Source organism: Aplidium turbinatum, chromosome 11, assembly GCF_918807975.1.
Source record: "Aplidium turbinatum chromosome 11, kaAplTurb1.1, whole genome shotgun sequence".
Lineage (NCBI taxonomy): Eukaryota > Metazoa > Chordata > Ascidiacea > Aplousobranchia > Polyclinidae > Aplidium > Aplidium turbinatum.
In genome coordinates, this window is record NC_137482.1 from 15448621 (window position 1) to 15466638 (window position 18018).

At 37.3% G+C, this 18018-nt stretch overlaps 1 protein-coding gene and 1 long non-coding RNA gene across 2 annotated transcripts; one reads left to right on the top strand and one right to left on the bottom strand.

The window, feature by feature from the left end:
- The first annotated feature begins 1540 nt into the window (after positions 1-1540).
- On the top strand, positions 1541-3958 carry LOC145780107 (uncharacterized). Its single transcript, XR_014290599.1, has 4 exons — positions 1541-1928; positions 2146-2352; positions 2687-2812; positions 3417-3958. It is a non-coding gene; the product is annotated as an uncharacterized LOC145780107 (long non-coding RNA).
- Positions 3959-10708: 6750 nt separating this feature from the next.
- LOC145780120 (elongation factor 1-alpha) lies at positions 10709-18018 on the bottom strand. The gene is made up of 8 exons (XM_082591831.1): positions 17937-18018; positions 13381-13553; positions 13056-13235; positions 12577-12749; positions 12046-12320; positions 11651-11907; positions 11149-11383; positions 10709-11078 (listed from the first exon to the last, which is right to left on the bottom strand). The coding sequence occupies exons 2-8, from the start codon at positions 13522-13524 to the stop codon at positions 10960-10962; spliced, it is 1383 nt and encodes a 460-aa protein (XP_082447957.1). The 5' UTR covers positions 13525-13553; positions 17937-18018; the 3' UTR covers positions 10709-10959.

An 18018-nucleotide genomic window follows, 5' to 3' on the forward strand; every position in this document is an offset into this window, starting at 1 on the left:
CAAAAGAACCCTAAGCCTAGGGTTCTTTTTCGGAACTTGTTTCGAAAAAGGTTTGTTTAGGGTTCTTTTTTCGAGAAAAACCCTAGGCTTAGGGTTCTTTTAACAAAAAAGGTTCTTTATTGCAAAAAGAACCCTTTGCTTGCCAAAAGAACCCTAAGCCTAGGGTTCTTTTTCGGAACTTGTTTCGAAAAAGGTTCGCTTAGGGTTCTTTTTTCGAGAAAAACCCTAGGCTTAGGGTTCTTTTAACAACAAAGGTTCTTTATTGCAAAAAGAACCCTTTGCTTGCCAAAAGAACCCTAAGCCTAGGGTTCTTTTTCGGAACTTGTTTCAAAAAGAACCCTGCAGAAAGGTTCTTTTCGAAACGTTTTTTTTTTAACCTTTTTTTTAGATTCTTTTAGCAACAACACTGTAAAGGAAGAACGCTCGAAAAAGAACCTATTAGGGAGCTACTGGGAATGGGGGTTCTTTTTAAGAAAAAAAAACCTTTGGGGGTTCTTGAAAGAACCAATACAGGGTTCTTTCAATAACTTTTTGAGGTACTATTATGAACATTCGATGAAATACCTTTCAGGTTTTTTCTTATTTAATACTTTTTTGAGGTACCAACCTTAGAAAACGAAAAACGATGAAGCATCTTTATTCTTTACATAGGACGATAAAAAAAATACAGACCACAACAACTACAAAAATTACATAGGATGATCGATAGCGTTTAAAGAGCACAGAAAACATGCTTGTAACAACGAGATACCGGTACACGTTTTCTGATCTCCTAAAAATCTTCCGAGCATCCTGTATAATCACTGCCCATTACAATTTATTCACAAAACGCAATACCTTGCTTGTTACCTCCACATCTAAATGTAAAATGTGGGTAGAGAAAAAAGACAAGGTATGCTTAATGGATTTGGGGTACTGGATGTTAAACACCCAGTAAGTACTCAACAGCACGGCCACAGCATCCGCTAAATTATCCATGCCAATTACTTGACACCCGTTGACCATGACAGTGAAGCCATCTTCTTCTTCAAACCGTATAACCGGATATGTTGATTCTGATATTGGTGCATTACATTTTGGTAAAGGCAAGACTGTACAGTTTGTGCATGGGCAATCCGATATTGATGCAGTAAGGTTTGATAAACGCAAAACTGTACAGCTGTGAAGAGAGAAGGCATATTGCGTGACCGACAATTCCAATCGACTGAACGAATGATGATGATGATTAAAACATAGTCTACAACATTTGTAAAATGAGATGAAACGACACACGATTTTTGATTTGGTTTTTGTTTGTGCTTTTAATATGCTTGATGTGCATTAATTTAGGCTACTTTAATGTGCGTGTTAGACAATTTCACTTGCGCTGTAACTTTTGAGCTTTCGATTTGTGACTGTCTTTGAAATTATGAAATATTGAAATAAGCAATTTTAGAACGAATGCAATACAAACCGATTTGCCAATTACGAATCCTTTTTTCTTTTGGCGATCAGTGCAAGAGAGTGCAAAACAATAAAGAACGCATGACGAAATAAAGGAACACAAGTAGGCGAAACAAAAAAACTAACGTAAAATTATCAAAACAACCTTGTGTTTTTATCGTTTAGTGTCGCTGTTCAGTCAAGCTTGAAGTCGTTGTTTAGAAAACTTTTTTTTCGTCTTCGTAAGCTGAAGGAAGCATTCGTGCGTCTCTTGACGTAATTTCTACTAGTTATCGTACGTTTACGGGTCAGACCAGTTTACCGGTCAAGCCAGTGTATGTGGTGACTACAACGCATTTCACAGTTTACGATAGTTAGATTAGTGTATAGACATAGAGTCAAGACATCTGCTGCTGCTGCTGCATATATAAGATAGTATCAGTAATTATGCCAACTATCGAAGTGCAGAAATCAACTCGTGAAGATCTGTATGCTACAATTAGTTGGTAAGATACTGTTCTTTATATTATTAATTATGTCGTACTTTGGCGATATACTGGTTAAAAGTTTAATTCTCTGTTTCTATTTACAATTTATAATATTGTCTTCAGAAACCGTCGCATCTGGATGCCCGTCAACTGTCAATGTCTACTCTACTGTAAACCTTATTACTGCAAACCTTGTATCTATGGTTGTGTGCGTGCTAATTGTTGTGTTTTACAGTTGGTTGGCGAGGTAGAAGATGCTTTCAACATTGAGCGTCATTTGAAACAATTGAGAGGGGAGATGGCGAAGGGGGAGAGCTGTCGCAACAACGGCTTGATTCGCGACCGAATGTTGCGCACTCGATCCACGTGTTTGCACAATGGGAACGAAATGTCGGTTGCGGATCTGCAAGCGAAATATCTGTCGTTGGGAACCGCTGTTTGGGTATGTTGAACATTACGTTCATTTTTATATATATACGGCACTATTTAAAGACTAAAGCCAGTGTGACGTACTGGTTAGTAAGGTGACTGGGATCTAGCTGACATCAGATATATCAGGCGACAACTATCAGGCGATCGCTGCTGGAACTTGTTAGCTCAGTGCAGTAAACTCACAGTATAAACACAGAAGCCTGATTAATTGACAAATATATTTCGCCTTTAAGGATTATTATCCAACTGACCCTGTGTTTATACTATGAGTTTTAATATATCCTATATAGTGACAGAAATCGTGGATGTATGTGAGGGTTAATTTGAGGTTTTTGTCTTTCCAGATGATCGAAGAAATGAACAGTCTGGTGCAAAAAGATTGTGTTGAACTGCTCTCAGAAACTAGCCACCACCGTTTTTAGCAGGACGTTAAAAAGCAGAAATTGCCGGCGGACATTCTGAACTTACAGGTAACATAACTAAACTTGCATTTTCATTATATCAAGTTAAGTTTAAACTATCTTTTTTTGCTTGAGGAGAAGGGTTTACAATAATTGACGTCACCCAGCGTTTCACCCCCTCCTCCAATATCAACTTTCAGGTACCCTCCCCAGTTACCGGTTGACGTTGAACGCTCCCTAATTTGTAGTTTGTACAGTTTGTATAGCAACTATTAATTAATAGATAATAATAGATCATTTTTTAGAGAAGAACTAGTTTAATCCAAGCTGGCTATACTCACGGTACCGTCACTCTTTCATGAGAGTTATCATGGCTACATCACAACCAATGCAATAAGCATCAATTTTCAATGCATGCTTTGTTACGGAAATTGGTGGTTATAATTAAGCTAATTAAGAATGTAAAAGTTGATTAAGAACATTACTGATGTCCTGCATGGCGAGCCATCGCACTTGATTGATAAATCGCTAAATGTGATACGAAGTAAAAGGCTCTTGGTTGTGTGTCTCCCACCCATTGTAGGCTATTTGTTTGGTGAAGTGAATGTTGCTCAATGCCCGCACTTGTGCTGGCCATCGAGTTGATATATAATATGCTCATTGTTTGTTATAGAATCCAGAATCAACATATCCGGTTATACAGTTTGAAGAAGAAGATGGCTTCACTGTCATGGTTGACGGGTGTCAAGTAATTGGCATGGATAATTTAGTGGATGCTGTGGCCGTGCTGATGAGTACTTACTGGGTGTTTAACATCCAGCACCCCAAATCCATTAAGCATACCTTGTCTTTTTTCTCTACCCACATTTTACATTTAGAACAAGCAAGGTATTGCGTTTTGTCAATAAATTGTAATGGGCAGTGATTATACAGGATGCTCGGAAGATTTTTAGGAGATCAGAAAACGTGTACCGGTATCTCGTTGTTACAAGTACGTTTTCTGCGCTCTTTAAACGCTATCGATCATCCTATATAATTTTTGTAGTTGTTGTGGTCTGTATTTTTTTATTGTCCTATCTGTAAAGAATGAAGATGCTTCATCGTTTTCTTTACACTTGTTCATTTCTACAAAACACGATTTCTTGATAATCGTGTTTTGTGAAGGTATTTGCTTTGTAACCGTCTTTTTCAATAAAACCTTAAGCATCAGTTATAGCACTGTAAGTTTATCTAAAGGTGTCTATTGGAATCATAGGAAGGTTGGTGCCTCAAAAAAGTATTAAATACGAAAAAAACCGTGAAAGGTATTTTGTCGAACCTTCAGAAGGTTCATAATAATACCTCAAAAAGGTACTAAATAAGAAAAAACCTAAAAGGTATTTTATCGAGAGTTCATAATAGTACCTCAAAAAGGTACTAAATAAGAAAAAAACCCTGAAAGATATTTTATCGAACGTTCAGAAGGTTCAGAATAGTACCTCAAAAAGGTACTAAATAAGAAAAAAACTCTGAAAGGTATTTTATCGAACGTTCAGAAGGTTCAGAATAGTACCTCAAAAAGGTACTAAATAAAAAAAAACCTGAAAGGTATTTTATCAAAGGTTCATAATAGTACCTCAAAAAGGTACTAAATAAGAAAAAAACCTGAAAGGTATTTTATCGAACGTTCAGAAGGTTCATAATAGTACCTCAAAAAGGTTCTTTTTAAGAAAAAAAACCGTTGGGGGTTATTGAAAGAACCCTGTATTGGTTCTTTCAAAAACCCCCTAAAGGGTTCTTTTCTTAAAAAGAACCCCATTCGCAGTAGCTCCCTTATAGGTTCTTTCAAGAACCCCCTAAAGGGTTCTTTTCTTAAAAAGAACCCCATTCGCAGTAGCTCCCTTATAGGTTCTTTCAAGAACCCCCTAAAAGGTTCTTTTCTTAAAAAGAACCCCATTCGCAGTAGCTCCCTTATAGGTTCTTTCAAGAACCCCCTAAAGGGTTCTTTTCTTAAAAAGAACCCCATTCGCAGTAGCTCCCTTATAGGTTCTTTTTCGAGCCTTTTTCGTTTACAGTGTAGCTACTATTTTAGCGTTTTTCAACAGTTATAAGTTACAGTTACTTAATTTCCCAAACAAAAATTGGTCGTTTGTATTTCAGTTTATGGCAGTTTTTTCTTAGTGGTCAAATAATTGTTTGTTTGGGAGAGATTACAGGCGTTCAGCGACAAGAAGCGAGGAGCTGTGTAAACAGCTAGATAGGATTTTGCGGGCACCAGCGACAGAAAGGAGGCCGTGTAAACTGCGAGGTGGGATTTCGTAGTGTTCTAATCTATACGGATTGATGTCTGTGACGCCACAATCCTTCGTTTGTCCCTTTACTTTATTCATTATGTTACTTCTTCTCGTTGAGGGTTGGAGGCAATGAGGCGCCAAGTTTCTCTGTTGTGAGATTTTTTTACTGCAGTTTTGTAATTAAGTCCTGACCGGTCTTCAATACCCTATTTTGTTTACCGCTCATTTTTCCTTCTAGTAGTTGTCTTTGAATAGAATCATTGCGAATCATGTGGCCAAAATATTTCAATTTTCTTGATTTAATTGTTTGTAGAATTTCCATGTTGGTATGTATTTTAAATAGTACATCTTTGTTTGTGATTTTATCCTTCCATTTTATCCGTTCCCCTACTAAGCTATCTGTTTTTAGAAAGTTCACGTTCTCTCTTTTTGTAAGCGATTTTTTTTTGTAGATTTTGGTTATATAGCTTTGAAAATAGGTGAACAAGGTAGTCAGTGCTCAGTAGTAGAAATGGATCTGTCTAAAGTATCTGAGACTGAAACAAACCCCACTGGTAAAGGAATATATGGGTATAGCCTACTGCTACTGGGCATGACGCGGAAAAGACTACAAGAACTTCGGGACCGCAACAAGGTGGCTGTCTGCCTGCCATTACTTACCCGATTGTTGGAATCTTTGGAAAACAGATTTGGTCATGTTTTTAATGATAGTGACTGCCAGATAGCTGCTGCGTTTCACCTACAATTCAGACTTTCTTGGCTTGACAAGGCTGAAGAAATTAAGACGGCTCAACATTAGGGTGGATCGTTTTTCAACTTTTTTTCTTAATCGCTTATTAATAGTGCGGAAAAGTTGTGCACTGACATTGTAAGCACAACACAAAAAAAAATTTCAAAGATTTTAATATCTTGGGTTGCCCCAAAGAAGTTGAAATATTGGAAAAAGTGGAAAATTTTCAAAATTTTTATTTTTTGCTTTAATTTTTAATCGCGTATTATGAGCGCAGAAAAGTTGTGCACTGACATTGTAAACACAACGCAAAAAAAAATTAAAAAAAAAATTAATATCTTGGCGTGCCCCAACAAAGTTTAAAATTCAAAAAAGAATTGCAAATTTTTAAAAATTCCATTTTTACACATTTGTAACTGCACTGCCTCCCGCGAATCATTGTAAATTACGCAGAAAATCAATATTTACAAGTAGAATTATGGTACAAGTACATGTAAGATACGCAAACCTTTTAAGAACATGATCTAAAATCTTGTTTTGTATTGAGACGGGGCATGTCTGTGCTGGACTATAGCCGACTTCTGATGAATCCAACGCGGTTAGCGGCACCACATACTGCAACAGAGGCCTCCGTGACAACCTTGACACCTCGCTCGACTGCTTGCGTGTGGCAGGGGAAATTGAGAGAATGTTGGCTTGTGTTGATGTTTTTGAACGACCACAGTTCTCTGTTGTCATTTTCTTAGTTATTGGAGGTTCGGTTTTGTCGTTATCGGTTTGCCAGCATATCATATCAACATACTGACAGCATTAAAATTAAATTTTGGCAGTTTGAAGAGCCTGATTTCAGTGCAAACGGGAGTTTCTCGTGCAAGCAGTAGGCGGCGTATTCCCAGCTCACGCTCATGTGATTCTTTGTCAAACAGCATTGATAAAAATCTGTTTTCGCCGTGGCCAAAAATTCATTTTTTTAAATAACAGGGTCGACAATGGCCTTTAGTTTATCCGACAGGTAGCAAGATTTGCTGATGGTTTGCCATAGATGAAAAGCACCTCTGATACAGAGTAGATTGCACTTTATTTCGAACCACATAGGAGCATATACCTTCATGACAAAGGTAGCCAACGTTTTTAAATTATCAGAGGGTTCTGTGGTCCCTATATACAACCGCAGAATGCAATTCCCCGCAGTTAGCCAGCGTGAGTGATTAAGCTTACCTGGACTTCTTGTGACGAGTGAACTGGGAATTTCTCCTGTACAAATGCAATGACAAATGTCCCGGAGGTATCTTTGGTCTGTGTTTAAATCGGTCGCACCCATTTGAGGAAAATTACTTGGTATTGATTCAAATCGTCGGATAGGCATTTTATCACATGTAAGTAAAGCTTTTCCAATCTGTCCGGAATACCCACGAGAACCAGTTGTACTGCCATCCAAAAACTCAAAAAGATGCCGCAGGGGTAATTCGTTTGCGTGGAATTGACATACCAACCATTGCAGCGGTTTTTGAAACTCTAATTCCAACAGTCGGATAACACCGCCTGCATGACCCGTATTTACCACAGTACCATCACACCCCACGGCTGTTATTAAGCTGGTGTCTGTTCCTCTATCATGAACTGCTGATATTATGGAGTCGGCAATGCTTCTGGCTGTTCCCGCGGTTGGACTTACCTGGCCAAAATACTGAGATCCAGGTTCGATAATAATACACACATGCTCTTCAACAACAGATCTTTCATGAGACACCCCATGATCGTCTACTTCAATCTTTAGTGTCTTGTCTTTTCTGCCATCAAAATACAAACCGTGTAAAACGTCCGACCTGGACTCTTGCAATTCTTCTCGATTTCTACTTCTTGATCTCCGAACTTTGTTTCTATCAATAATACCAGTTTTATCAGCACTAACCATTACCATACCTACGTCGTGCAATGCAACAGACGCTACAGCGGCCGCTGCTCGATCAGAGATGGCATAGCGATCCCACATAAGTGCCATCGAACGCATCGCCACAGGTCTGGTGGTCTAGTATGGTGGGATGAAATTAGAGTCATGGTCGTCGTCATGAGATCGATTTGCGATCCGTGTAGCTGCGTGAGAGAGATACAGCTTGAAACCTGCAGAAAGTCAAGTGCTGTGTTGCCTACACATAACACACAAAAGGTCCGCACTAAGGGGAAGGAAGCAAACGTTGGTGAATGTTCATGTTATTAAACAGGATACAGACAACCATGACATCAGCAATGCGAAGTAAATATTGATTTTCGGAAATTTTCTGAAGCGGTTCAAAACTAAAAACAAAAAATAAAATTTTTGGAAATTTTCCACTTTTTCTGATATTTCAACTTCTTTGGGGCACCCCAAGATATGAAAATTTTTGAAATTTTTTTTTGTGTTGTGCTTACAATGTCAGAGCACAATTTTTCCGCGCTCTTAAAAAGCGATTAAAAACTAAAACAAAAAATAAAATTTTTGGAAATTTTCCGCTTTTTCCAATATTTCAACTTCTTTGGGGCAACCCAAGATATTAAAATTTTTGAAAATTTTTTTTTGTGTTGTGCTTACAATGTCAGTGCACACCTTTTCCGCACTATTAATAAGCAATTAAGAAAAAAAGTTGAAAAACGATCCACCATACTCTACATCTCAAAATACAGTACGGTAGTTAATCTATTACAGAACCGCAGCAATTTCAGCATCGACGATGCAGCAAGCAGCACCGACACTGGTGTTGACAGGCATGAAACAGATGACTTTTTTGCTCCGTTATTTAAAAACACACAAAAAAGGAAGCGAGTGCGCAAAAATTCTAAATGAATTTCTCGAACGTAACCCAACAAAGACGGTTACGTCTGATGCATTCTCCAATGACGCTACCAGGCGTTTGTTCTTGCAATACAATACCTCTATCCCCTCCAGTGCTGCTGTTGAAAGACTGTTCTCCCTTAGAAAGGACATTTTGAAGCCAAAGCGAGCTGGACTTAGCGATCAACATTTTGAAATGCTTATGTTTCTGAAAGGAAATTGATGTTGTGCCTCTTCGCTCATTTTAGATAGGCCTATCCGTGTAAAAACATGGACACGCCCTGCTGGCTACTGCTTGTATACGGAGTGTCCTGTGCATGTCGTTTTTATTCTTTTATATTGGGTAGGCAGACGTTTTGGGCTTAGATTATAATGGATGTTTGGAAGCATTATAGTGTGTGGACAGCTAGCAGAGTGGTTGCTGTTTTCTAGTTAAGCAACAGCTACGAACAAAGTATCATTTTTCCCTTTATCATGTATTTTTCACCTTGTAGCCTACTTCATGTGAAAAGAGTAGTTGTAGATCAGTATACACATCCATTTTCTTTAAAAAGTAACTAGTTACTTTTAAAAACACAGTACTGTAGCTAGATACTTTTTGAGCCAAGTAACTGTAACTCAGTTACTTGTGCCCACCACTGATAACTAATCAGTTTGAGTAGCTTAACTTCGCAAGGAAAATTGTATGCTTTTTCGTAAGCTATGGATTAACATTCATTGCCTGTAGCCAGTGGCGTACGCAGGATTTTCTCAAGGGGAGGGTTTTTGACAACCGGCGGGCGAAGCCCGACGGATTTTCGCCTAAAACGACACCCAGCGACGGGGGTCTCCTCCAGAAAATTTAACAAATTACTTTGAATTTGGTGCATTTTCAACAAAAATGTGAGTATAAATATTCCTGTGAAATGGTGCTGTCCGGTGTCATAGCAAAAGGATAAGATCATGTTTTCTTCGGCATTTTTCGGAAATACAGCTAAGTCTCTACTTTTCTTGTTGCTAATTCCTGGCTGAGATGTTTGGTACCGTATTGGCAAAACTCGCTCTTTTAATGCAATTTTGTTTAAAATTAGGCAAGTATTTTTAGACTGAAAGCACCATTCTTAGTATCGTGACGTCACAAATTTTTAAGGGGGGGGGGCATGCCCCCCCATGCGTACGCTAGTGCCTGCAGCTAACGCCAAATGGTGGATACGGTACCGCCTTATTCAATAGCTAATAACTTCAAATGTGACCAATAAAACTTGTTTTTGTGAACCAACCAAACTGTCCACTTGAAGCGGTTGACCGTCTCGTATCATCACTACCGGTAAGAGACCTTTTACTCAATACAATAGTGTACCAGCCTCATTTTTTAGTCATAGGGAACGTTCAAATATTACGTAACGCTTTTTCACTACGAATTCAGCACAAAAACCTACCATTCCGTACTCGAAAGCGTTACGTAACGTTTTGCTTAAACCCCCTCCCCCGGATGTGACGCTAACGTAACGCTTTGCATAAACCCCCCTCGAAGGCGTTACGTAATATTTGAACGTTCCCATACCGTACCACAGCCTCATACTGTACTAAAAAATGAATCTGGTACACATCACCAATCGAACCTCCTGACAAAGTTTCAGCTTATTTTTTTTCTGGGTCAAATCATTCAGCTACTGGACTAATTCTTGATTTTGGTTCATAACCTTAATTACATTCAGATTGTGAATACGGGGTTCGAAATAAAGTTTGCTCACCCTTGCACTGTCCTTAAACTTTAGCTTAGGGAACGTTCAAATATTACGTAACGCCTTTTTTCCGAATTTTTGACCCCCCTCCCCATGTAACGCTTTTTTCAATCCCCCCTCCTCCATGTAACGCTTTTTCAGTACAAATTTAGCACAAAAAACTACCATTTCGTACTCGAAAGCGTTACGTAACGTTTTGCTTGAACCCCTCCCCCCCAATGTGACGCTAACGTAACGCTTTGCATAAACCCCCCCTCCCCCTCGAAGGCGTTACGTAATATTTGAACGTTCCCTTATACAATAGTACCATAGTCATAGAACTGATTAGCGAGTTGGACTGTTTGGTGGTTTGATAAATTTGTCTCCCTGGGGCTTTCGCCAAATTTGAAAAACACTGGTATAGACAGAACAAAACAATAACTTTTAGTGTACGGTTATAATTTTTAATCGCCAGAAAATAACACCACAACCAACGATTAATGGTGGTAAAACACGGTCCTGTTTTTCCTTCTGAAGTGTTTACGATGAATAGAAATGAAAATGCGATGCCACACGACAAGCGCTAGGCCGCAAAGGATATTAGCTAACGTAACAAGTTTAATCCTGAAATGAAAATGGAGCAATAAATCTACATGGTCAAACGGGACCGGTATTGATGTGGCACGATGCTGGGACCTCAGTCACTTCTTGCCAGCCTTTTGGGCAGACTTTGTCGTTTTTACAGTTAGATCTTTCTTTTCTACTTCCTTGATGACTCCTACAGCAACGGTTTGTCGCATGTCACGAACAGCGAAACGACCTGCAAAAGCATCAAGTTACTTAAAACTATCGTTATAAAAAAAAGTTACCAAAACGATCGTGGTACGTACCGAGGGGAGCATACTTGTTGAAAGGTTCAACACACATTGGTTTGGAAGGAATGAGCCTGATAATGGCCGCGTCTCCACTCTTGACAAACTTGGGTTCGGCTTCAAGAGTTTTACCAGATCGACGATCGAGCTTTTCCTTCAGATAATCAAATCTGCAAGCAATATGGGCTGTGTGACAATCCAATACAGGACTGTATCCAGCCTGTATCTGACCAGGGTGATTCAACACAATGACCTGAAAAAAAAAACGCGTGGTAAAACCTTAACAGTTGTTTTTAAATCCACTTGATCTATCAAATTATGTTGCCCATGGAGGAAAATAGAAAATAAAACTTGCTTTAGAACACTAAACATGTTAAATTTACGTAGTTTGATGTCGATTTTTAACTAAAAGAGGGAGGTACACAAGGCCTTAAATGTGAGTGAAGAAACGCCAAAAACGTTTTACTCCTGCTTTAACATTTGACGTTGGTTGCGGTGCCAAATTTATTCTATAAGATACCTGTGCAGTAAAGTTAGCTGCAGGCTTTGGAGGATCGTTTTTGCTGTCTCCAGCCACGTTGCCTCGCTTGATTTCTTTGACGGAGACATTCTTAACATTGAAGCCAACATTATCTCCTGGCAGAGCTTCTGCCATAGACGTATGATGCATTTCAACGGACTTCACTTCAGTAGACAAATTACATGGAGCAAAGGTGACAACCATTCCAGGCTTGATTATTCCAGTTTCAACTCGTCCAACAGGTACTGTCCCAATGCCTAAAATGCAAGTTGCAATAATTCATGGCCGCAGAAGCATAACACGCTTTTTAAAAGTCCAAATTTAATCAATAAATAAATTATACATTGTGATTGTAACCATTGTGCAATAAAAAAAACAAACATCCAGAACATTACCTCCTATCTTGTACACATCTTGCAATGGCAAACGCAGTGGTTTGTCAGTAGGTCTGCTCGGTGGAAGAATGCTATCAAGAGCTTCCAGCAATGTCTTTCCTGAAGCTTTTCCTTCTTTTCTCTCAACATTCCAACCCTTATACCAAGTCATATTATCAGATGCTTCCAACATGTTGTCACCATGCCAACCAGAAATGGGCACAAACGCGACGGCTTTAGGGTTGTAGCCAACCTTCTTGAGGTAAGCAGTCACTTCCTTGGAGATTTCGTCAAACCTGAAATGAGGTCTCAATGAGGTTAGCACTGTAAATTGACACCATATGACTAAGGCTGTGAATAGGCTGCAAATCATACTGGATGACTTAAGTGTTCCCAGATTTAATAGTTTGTTTTGTGAACATGCTAACGACTCTGAACATGCCAAAATGTGTTTTTCATAACCTTGCACAATGCACATGTATTGGCAAGCATCACAAACAATATAAGCTTAGTAGCAGTAGCTGCATGTAGCATAGTATATCCAAAACATACCTTTTACTGCTGTATTTTGGTTCAGTGCTGTCCATTTTGTTGATTGCGACAATCATTTGCTTTACACCAAGTGTGTATGCCAAAAGAGCATGCTCACGTGTTTGTCCATTCTTGGAAATACCAGCTTCAAATTCACCAACACCAGCAGCAACAATAAGCACAGCACAGTCAGCCTTAACGAAATCAAACCTGTTAAGTACTTAGCAACCAGTTTGCCTATTTAACTAATCTAAAATAGTAGTAGCCACACCGTATGCAAATTAACCAGTTCGGCCAACTAGCCTTACCTGGCAACTCTGCAGCATCGACTAAATTAGGTCCACTCTTGAAAGTTAATCAGTAGACAGTTCTGCAAACCTTTTCTTGTACTTTTTAAAGTTTGAACAAACTAGCTGAATCGCAACACTGGATTGTGACTCTGCTGCATAGAACAACGCTATTAAAATTAACAGTGGTTTAAAAAGCCAATCTAAACCCACCTGGGAGGTACCGGTGATCATGTTTTTAATGAAATCTCTGTGACCAGGGGCATCAATGATTGTCACCTGGAACTTTGTAGTTTCAAATTTCCACAAAGCAATATCAATTGTGATACCTCGTTCACGCTCAGCTTTCAGTTTGTCCAATACCCAAGCATATTTGAAGGAGCCTTTTCCCATCTGAAAACAATTTAAGATTTTGAGGTATGCAACTACTGTATGATGTCCAGTAGTTAGGTACAGTTCTTGCACTGTAAATGTATGTATGCTACACAATGTATCATTACTAAATACTAATGCAGTAAAGAATTATGTGCATTCATACCTCTGCAGCTTCCTTCTCAAACTTTTCAATAGCTCTTTTATCAATGCCACCACATTTGTAAATAAGATGGCCTGTTGTGGTAGACTTTCCTGAATCTACATGGCCAATGACCACAATGTTAATATGAATCTTTTCTTTACCCATTGTTTTGTTTTAAAGACACCAATGCAAATCTGAAAAACAATGCAAAAAAATGTTATCACAAATTGTTTGAAACCACATCTTAAAATTGCATTAAACTTCAATACCATTTAAATTGATTAATGCAATAGTTTAGTTGTTTTAAGTCCACAATTATGGAAATGATTTTAGAAGCAAACTTAATATTTAAATTGCTTGCTAGACTGCAAAAGCCATTGGTTTTGACAGTATGTTACATTTCACACATACTTTGCAAAACGGATTGAGTACGGTACTGCAATACAGCCCTTAAAAAATTGTAACTACAATAGGGTCTTCATGTTTTACTTGATCTAACTTACTTGTCTAATGGATAACACTGTTAATCATAATACACATATTGCTAAATCACAATGGCACTACTCATTTACTAATTGCATTGTTATCATAATAGCAACTACAGTATTTGCCAAATCAGTTCTTAAAGGGTTAAGTTTTCCTTTACGCTTTTGATAGTTGATTACTAGATCATTGCATTCCCAGTCTATCATTTTATTTGCATTCTTTTTGTTATGCTTTTTTTTGTCTGTGTATACTACTTTTTTGCGATCTAGGATTAACATTCTAAATGTTTTTTACCTTGTCTTTTAACATTATTTTGCTTAATAACTTTATATTGCACCCATCAGGTTAATTTACAAGTGTGCATCTATTGAACGAGCAATTTTAGTTCAATATTTTTACTTTAACTTTATTTTACTGCGAGCTGTTTTCATACTCGGAAAGTATGTCACAGACTATCTTAGTCTTGGGCTAATTAATCTCTAATAATGGGAGCTATGAAAATCAGAGCCAAAATATTTTACAATGGCCATGTGTATTGTGAGTATAGAGATTAAATCTTTACCTAACAGATTTATTGAAATAAAATGATTGATGAAAAACCATCAGAAAGTAGGTTTTCAATTTAATTTGCTGAATAGCTTTAAAATTGAAATTTTTGAATTATAACATAGAGTAAAGCTAAACAAAAAATTTCTTTTGCTTATAAATAAAAGGCAATTTTACATTTCAAAGTAATTGCAGTTACATTTATATTGCATTTAACATGAACATATACATAACTAGCATTGCACAAAAATGTTTAGCCACCTGAGACAAAATGCTCATTGTGAAGGGCAGGAAGGTAAAAAATGATAACTGTAGTTATAGAAAGTTTGCAAATAAAAATTAAGTCAACAAATTTCACATTTCTATCACAATTCCTTCTATGAAATATTTCACCAGGCTACTGGAACGTCTTTATAAAACCTTTAATCGCCACAGATAAGGTTAATAGCTCGTTTTAAAGTGGAATTGCAATAAATTAATAATTCATAAAAGATCACAAGTTGAGCAAAAATGTAATGCTTTGTTCGGCAAAAACAGTTACATCCTCTTATGACGAATGGAAAATTACCTCGAGAAATTCTCAAATTTCAGAAAATGGAAAATTTTTTTATTACTTATATTTGAAAAAAAATAAAAAATTGGGCTGTAGGCTACCCAAACTAAAAATTAACACAAAAATACAGCAGCCTAACGATTGAGTCACCCCGGGTCAAAATTTAGCTAAAAAAAATGCATCCAGGTAATATCAAACTCATCCCTCCAACGACGACTAGTCCGAGAAATATCGCACACACCACTTATCCAGTTGAATATAATTGTCGAATTTAGAACTAATACAGTCGCGCTCAAAAGTTTAAGACCACCTGTCAAAATTTTGGATTCTTACAATAATCTATGGAAATCATTTTAAATGTTATGTCATATTGGGTTTTATGCCATTACTGCAGTGTTATGTAACAGAGCCTTCTGTTTAAGCCATTATGAATGAGCTATTTCGTTCAGAAATAAAAAATTTAAACTCTTTTTTAAGATTTGTTGCTGAAAAAAATGGGCAAAAAAAGGAGCTTTTCAGCTGTGGAGAGGTCAAAAATTGATATATTAAAGGAATAAGGGTACCGTACTCAGAAAGAAAAATATCTGAAAGACTAAAGTTCAGCAAGTCAGCAGTCCATCATGCAATAGTTAAATTTAAAAAATTTGAAAGTTTAGTGGACTTGAATAAGGGTGGTAGACCCAGGGTTACCAGTCCAAGAGATGACCATGTGATGAGGATGGTAGTGCGCTCACCCGCGTGCTTTGATGCCAAATTCATTGCTAAGACGGCTTTTTATGGTAGATGTACTTACATTTGTACCTTTACACAACAAAGCCGATCTATTTTTACTGGAGCACTTTTTTACTCTTGCTCCAGTATTTTTTACTGGAGCAAGACAGACATTTTTCCATCATAAACTGGTACGGCACATTAAGTGCAGAAGTTAAAAAATAATGTCAAAGTAACAAAGGCGGAAATTAGATCTTGGCATCTATGCTACGGTACCGTATATTGTACATCAGAAACTTCACTTTATTAATCTCGGTGACTGGGCCTGCGTTACTGGATTAAAGCCTCTGCAAGTATATGAAACTACCAGGATTAAGCTCTTTAGGCTTACCTAGTCAGAGATAAAGATGTAATCGATCAACGTATAGAAACAAAGCCGGATTAAATAACAGGCAGAAGATGTTCCATCAAAAGAAAAAAAAATCAGTCTAACAAAAATTCTTGTTGATTTCAATTTGCTTTTTTGAATGTGGCTGCAATGAATTTTCACCTTTTCTACATCAACATTAATTTTAGGCAGTGGCTATTTGACCGACTCCGGTCTTTGAATCTGAAACACTATTTGACCGGTCATGACGTCACTACATAAGCACTTTTTTCTTTTTCTCTTTCAAAGCAAAAGACGATAAGCGCCTTAAGTCTTAAATTCAACACGTTTTCTTCAACTGAGTCCGTGGCGCATACGTAACGTCTCAGCCTGCCATTCTAGAGGGAATGAGTTCGATACTACCTGGAAGCCTTTTTTTTTTTTTTTTTTTTTTTTAAGTACAAAAGGATACAAACTGATATGAATGAATCAACAAGTGAATAAAAAAGTTTCAAAACGAATTAAAAAAGTTTTTTCTAGTCTTTATTTTGTAACAAATTCCTTTCATTTCTTAGCACAAATTCTCTGAAAAATTCACACCTTCTAATAGGCTGTAAGATTACGTTTCGCTGAAGTCCGAAGTTAAAAATTAAATCCAGTCTCATTGTCGCACAACAATCAGTCAAGTTTCAAATCATCATCTCAACCAACCCTTCAAGACAACTTTCCACTTTCACTTTACTACGCTGAAGAGGTCGGGAGATCGAAACACTGGCCTTTGTCCGTAGTTGCTTTTCATAATGTCTTTTTAGACATTCTTTTTGGGTCAATAATGTCTTTTTAGATATTACTTTTAAAGAAATAAAAAGGAGTCAAAAGGCATGTAAATTTCACTCTGTGTGGAGCTACATGTACTTGAGAGGTTAGGCTAACTGTTATTCTTTTATTCACAAATTAAAAAAACTTAACTTTATTACTCACATTTGGAAAGATTTAAAAAATGGGCTGTAGGCTACTCAAATTAAAAATTGACGACAAAAATGCACTTTGGGTCAAAATTTAGTTAAAAAAAAAAAATAGAATGCTTCCAGGTAGTATCGAACTCATTCCCTCTAGAATGGCAGGCCGAGACGTTACGTATGCGCCACGGACTCAGTTGAAGAAAACGTGTTGAATTTAAAACTTAATGCGCTTGTCGTCTTTTGCTTGGAAAGAGAAGAAGGAAAAAGTGCTTATGTAGTGACGTCATGACCGGTCAAATAGTGTTTCAGATTCAAAGACCGGAGCCGGTCAAATAGCCACTGCCTTAATTTTATGTTTCTGCTTACGATGCGCAATTGTAAGCAGGGAAATTTTTCCATATTTCTGCTTTTTAGTGATGCTTAAATTTAACTCTACCCGAGACAAAACTTATTTATTACAAATATCAGTGCTCTGCAACCTTTACCATTGTGAGCCTTTCATTTACTTCTGCATTTGTCACAGAATTTACATCATACTGTACTTTTTAACATAATAAACAAGTGACATTTTATTCACTGAACTTAACCTTTTTTTTACTAAATTACTGAGTGTAAATTTAACAGGGTTGTCTAAAAATTCAGAATGACACTTTTAATGGACTGAATATTAATTTCTTTAGATAAGCATTTGCACAGCCCGTTGAAGAACAGTGAGCTAGGTTAAGTTTTAATTATTACAGCAACTCCATTTTGCTCTGTATGTAAATAAGTAATACAACTACTATTACAGTACTTTTACAATCTTTGTGTTTTAACTTCTATCAGTAACCTTCATTTACATTTCACAGTAATGGTGATTTCATCTCTTATAAAGCAATGTGCTTTATTACAAACCCACTATAAAATACATGATTTACTTTTACAACAAAACAAAGAAACAAGTCTTCCTTACTTCAAACACCGCAGGTCCAAAGGCGTTGCTGGAAGAAAAAGGAAGTGACGGACTGGAACACGTGGATTTACGTAAAATTTCT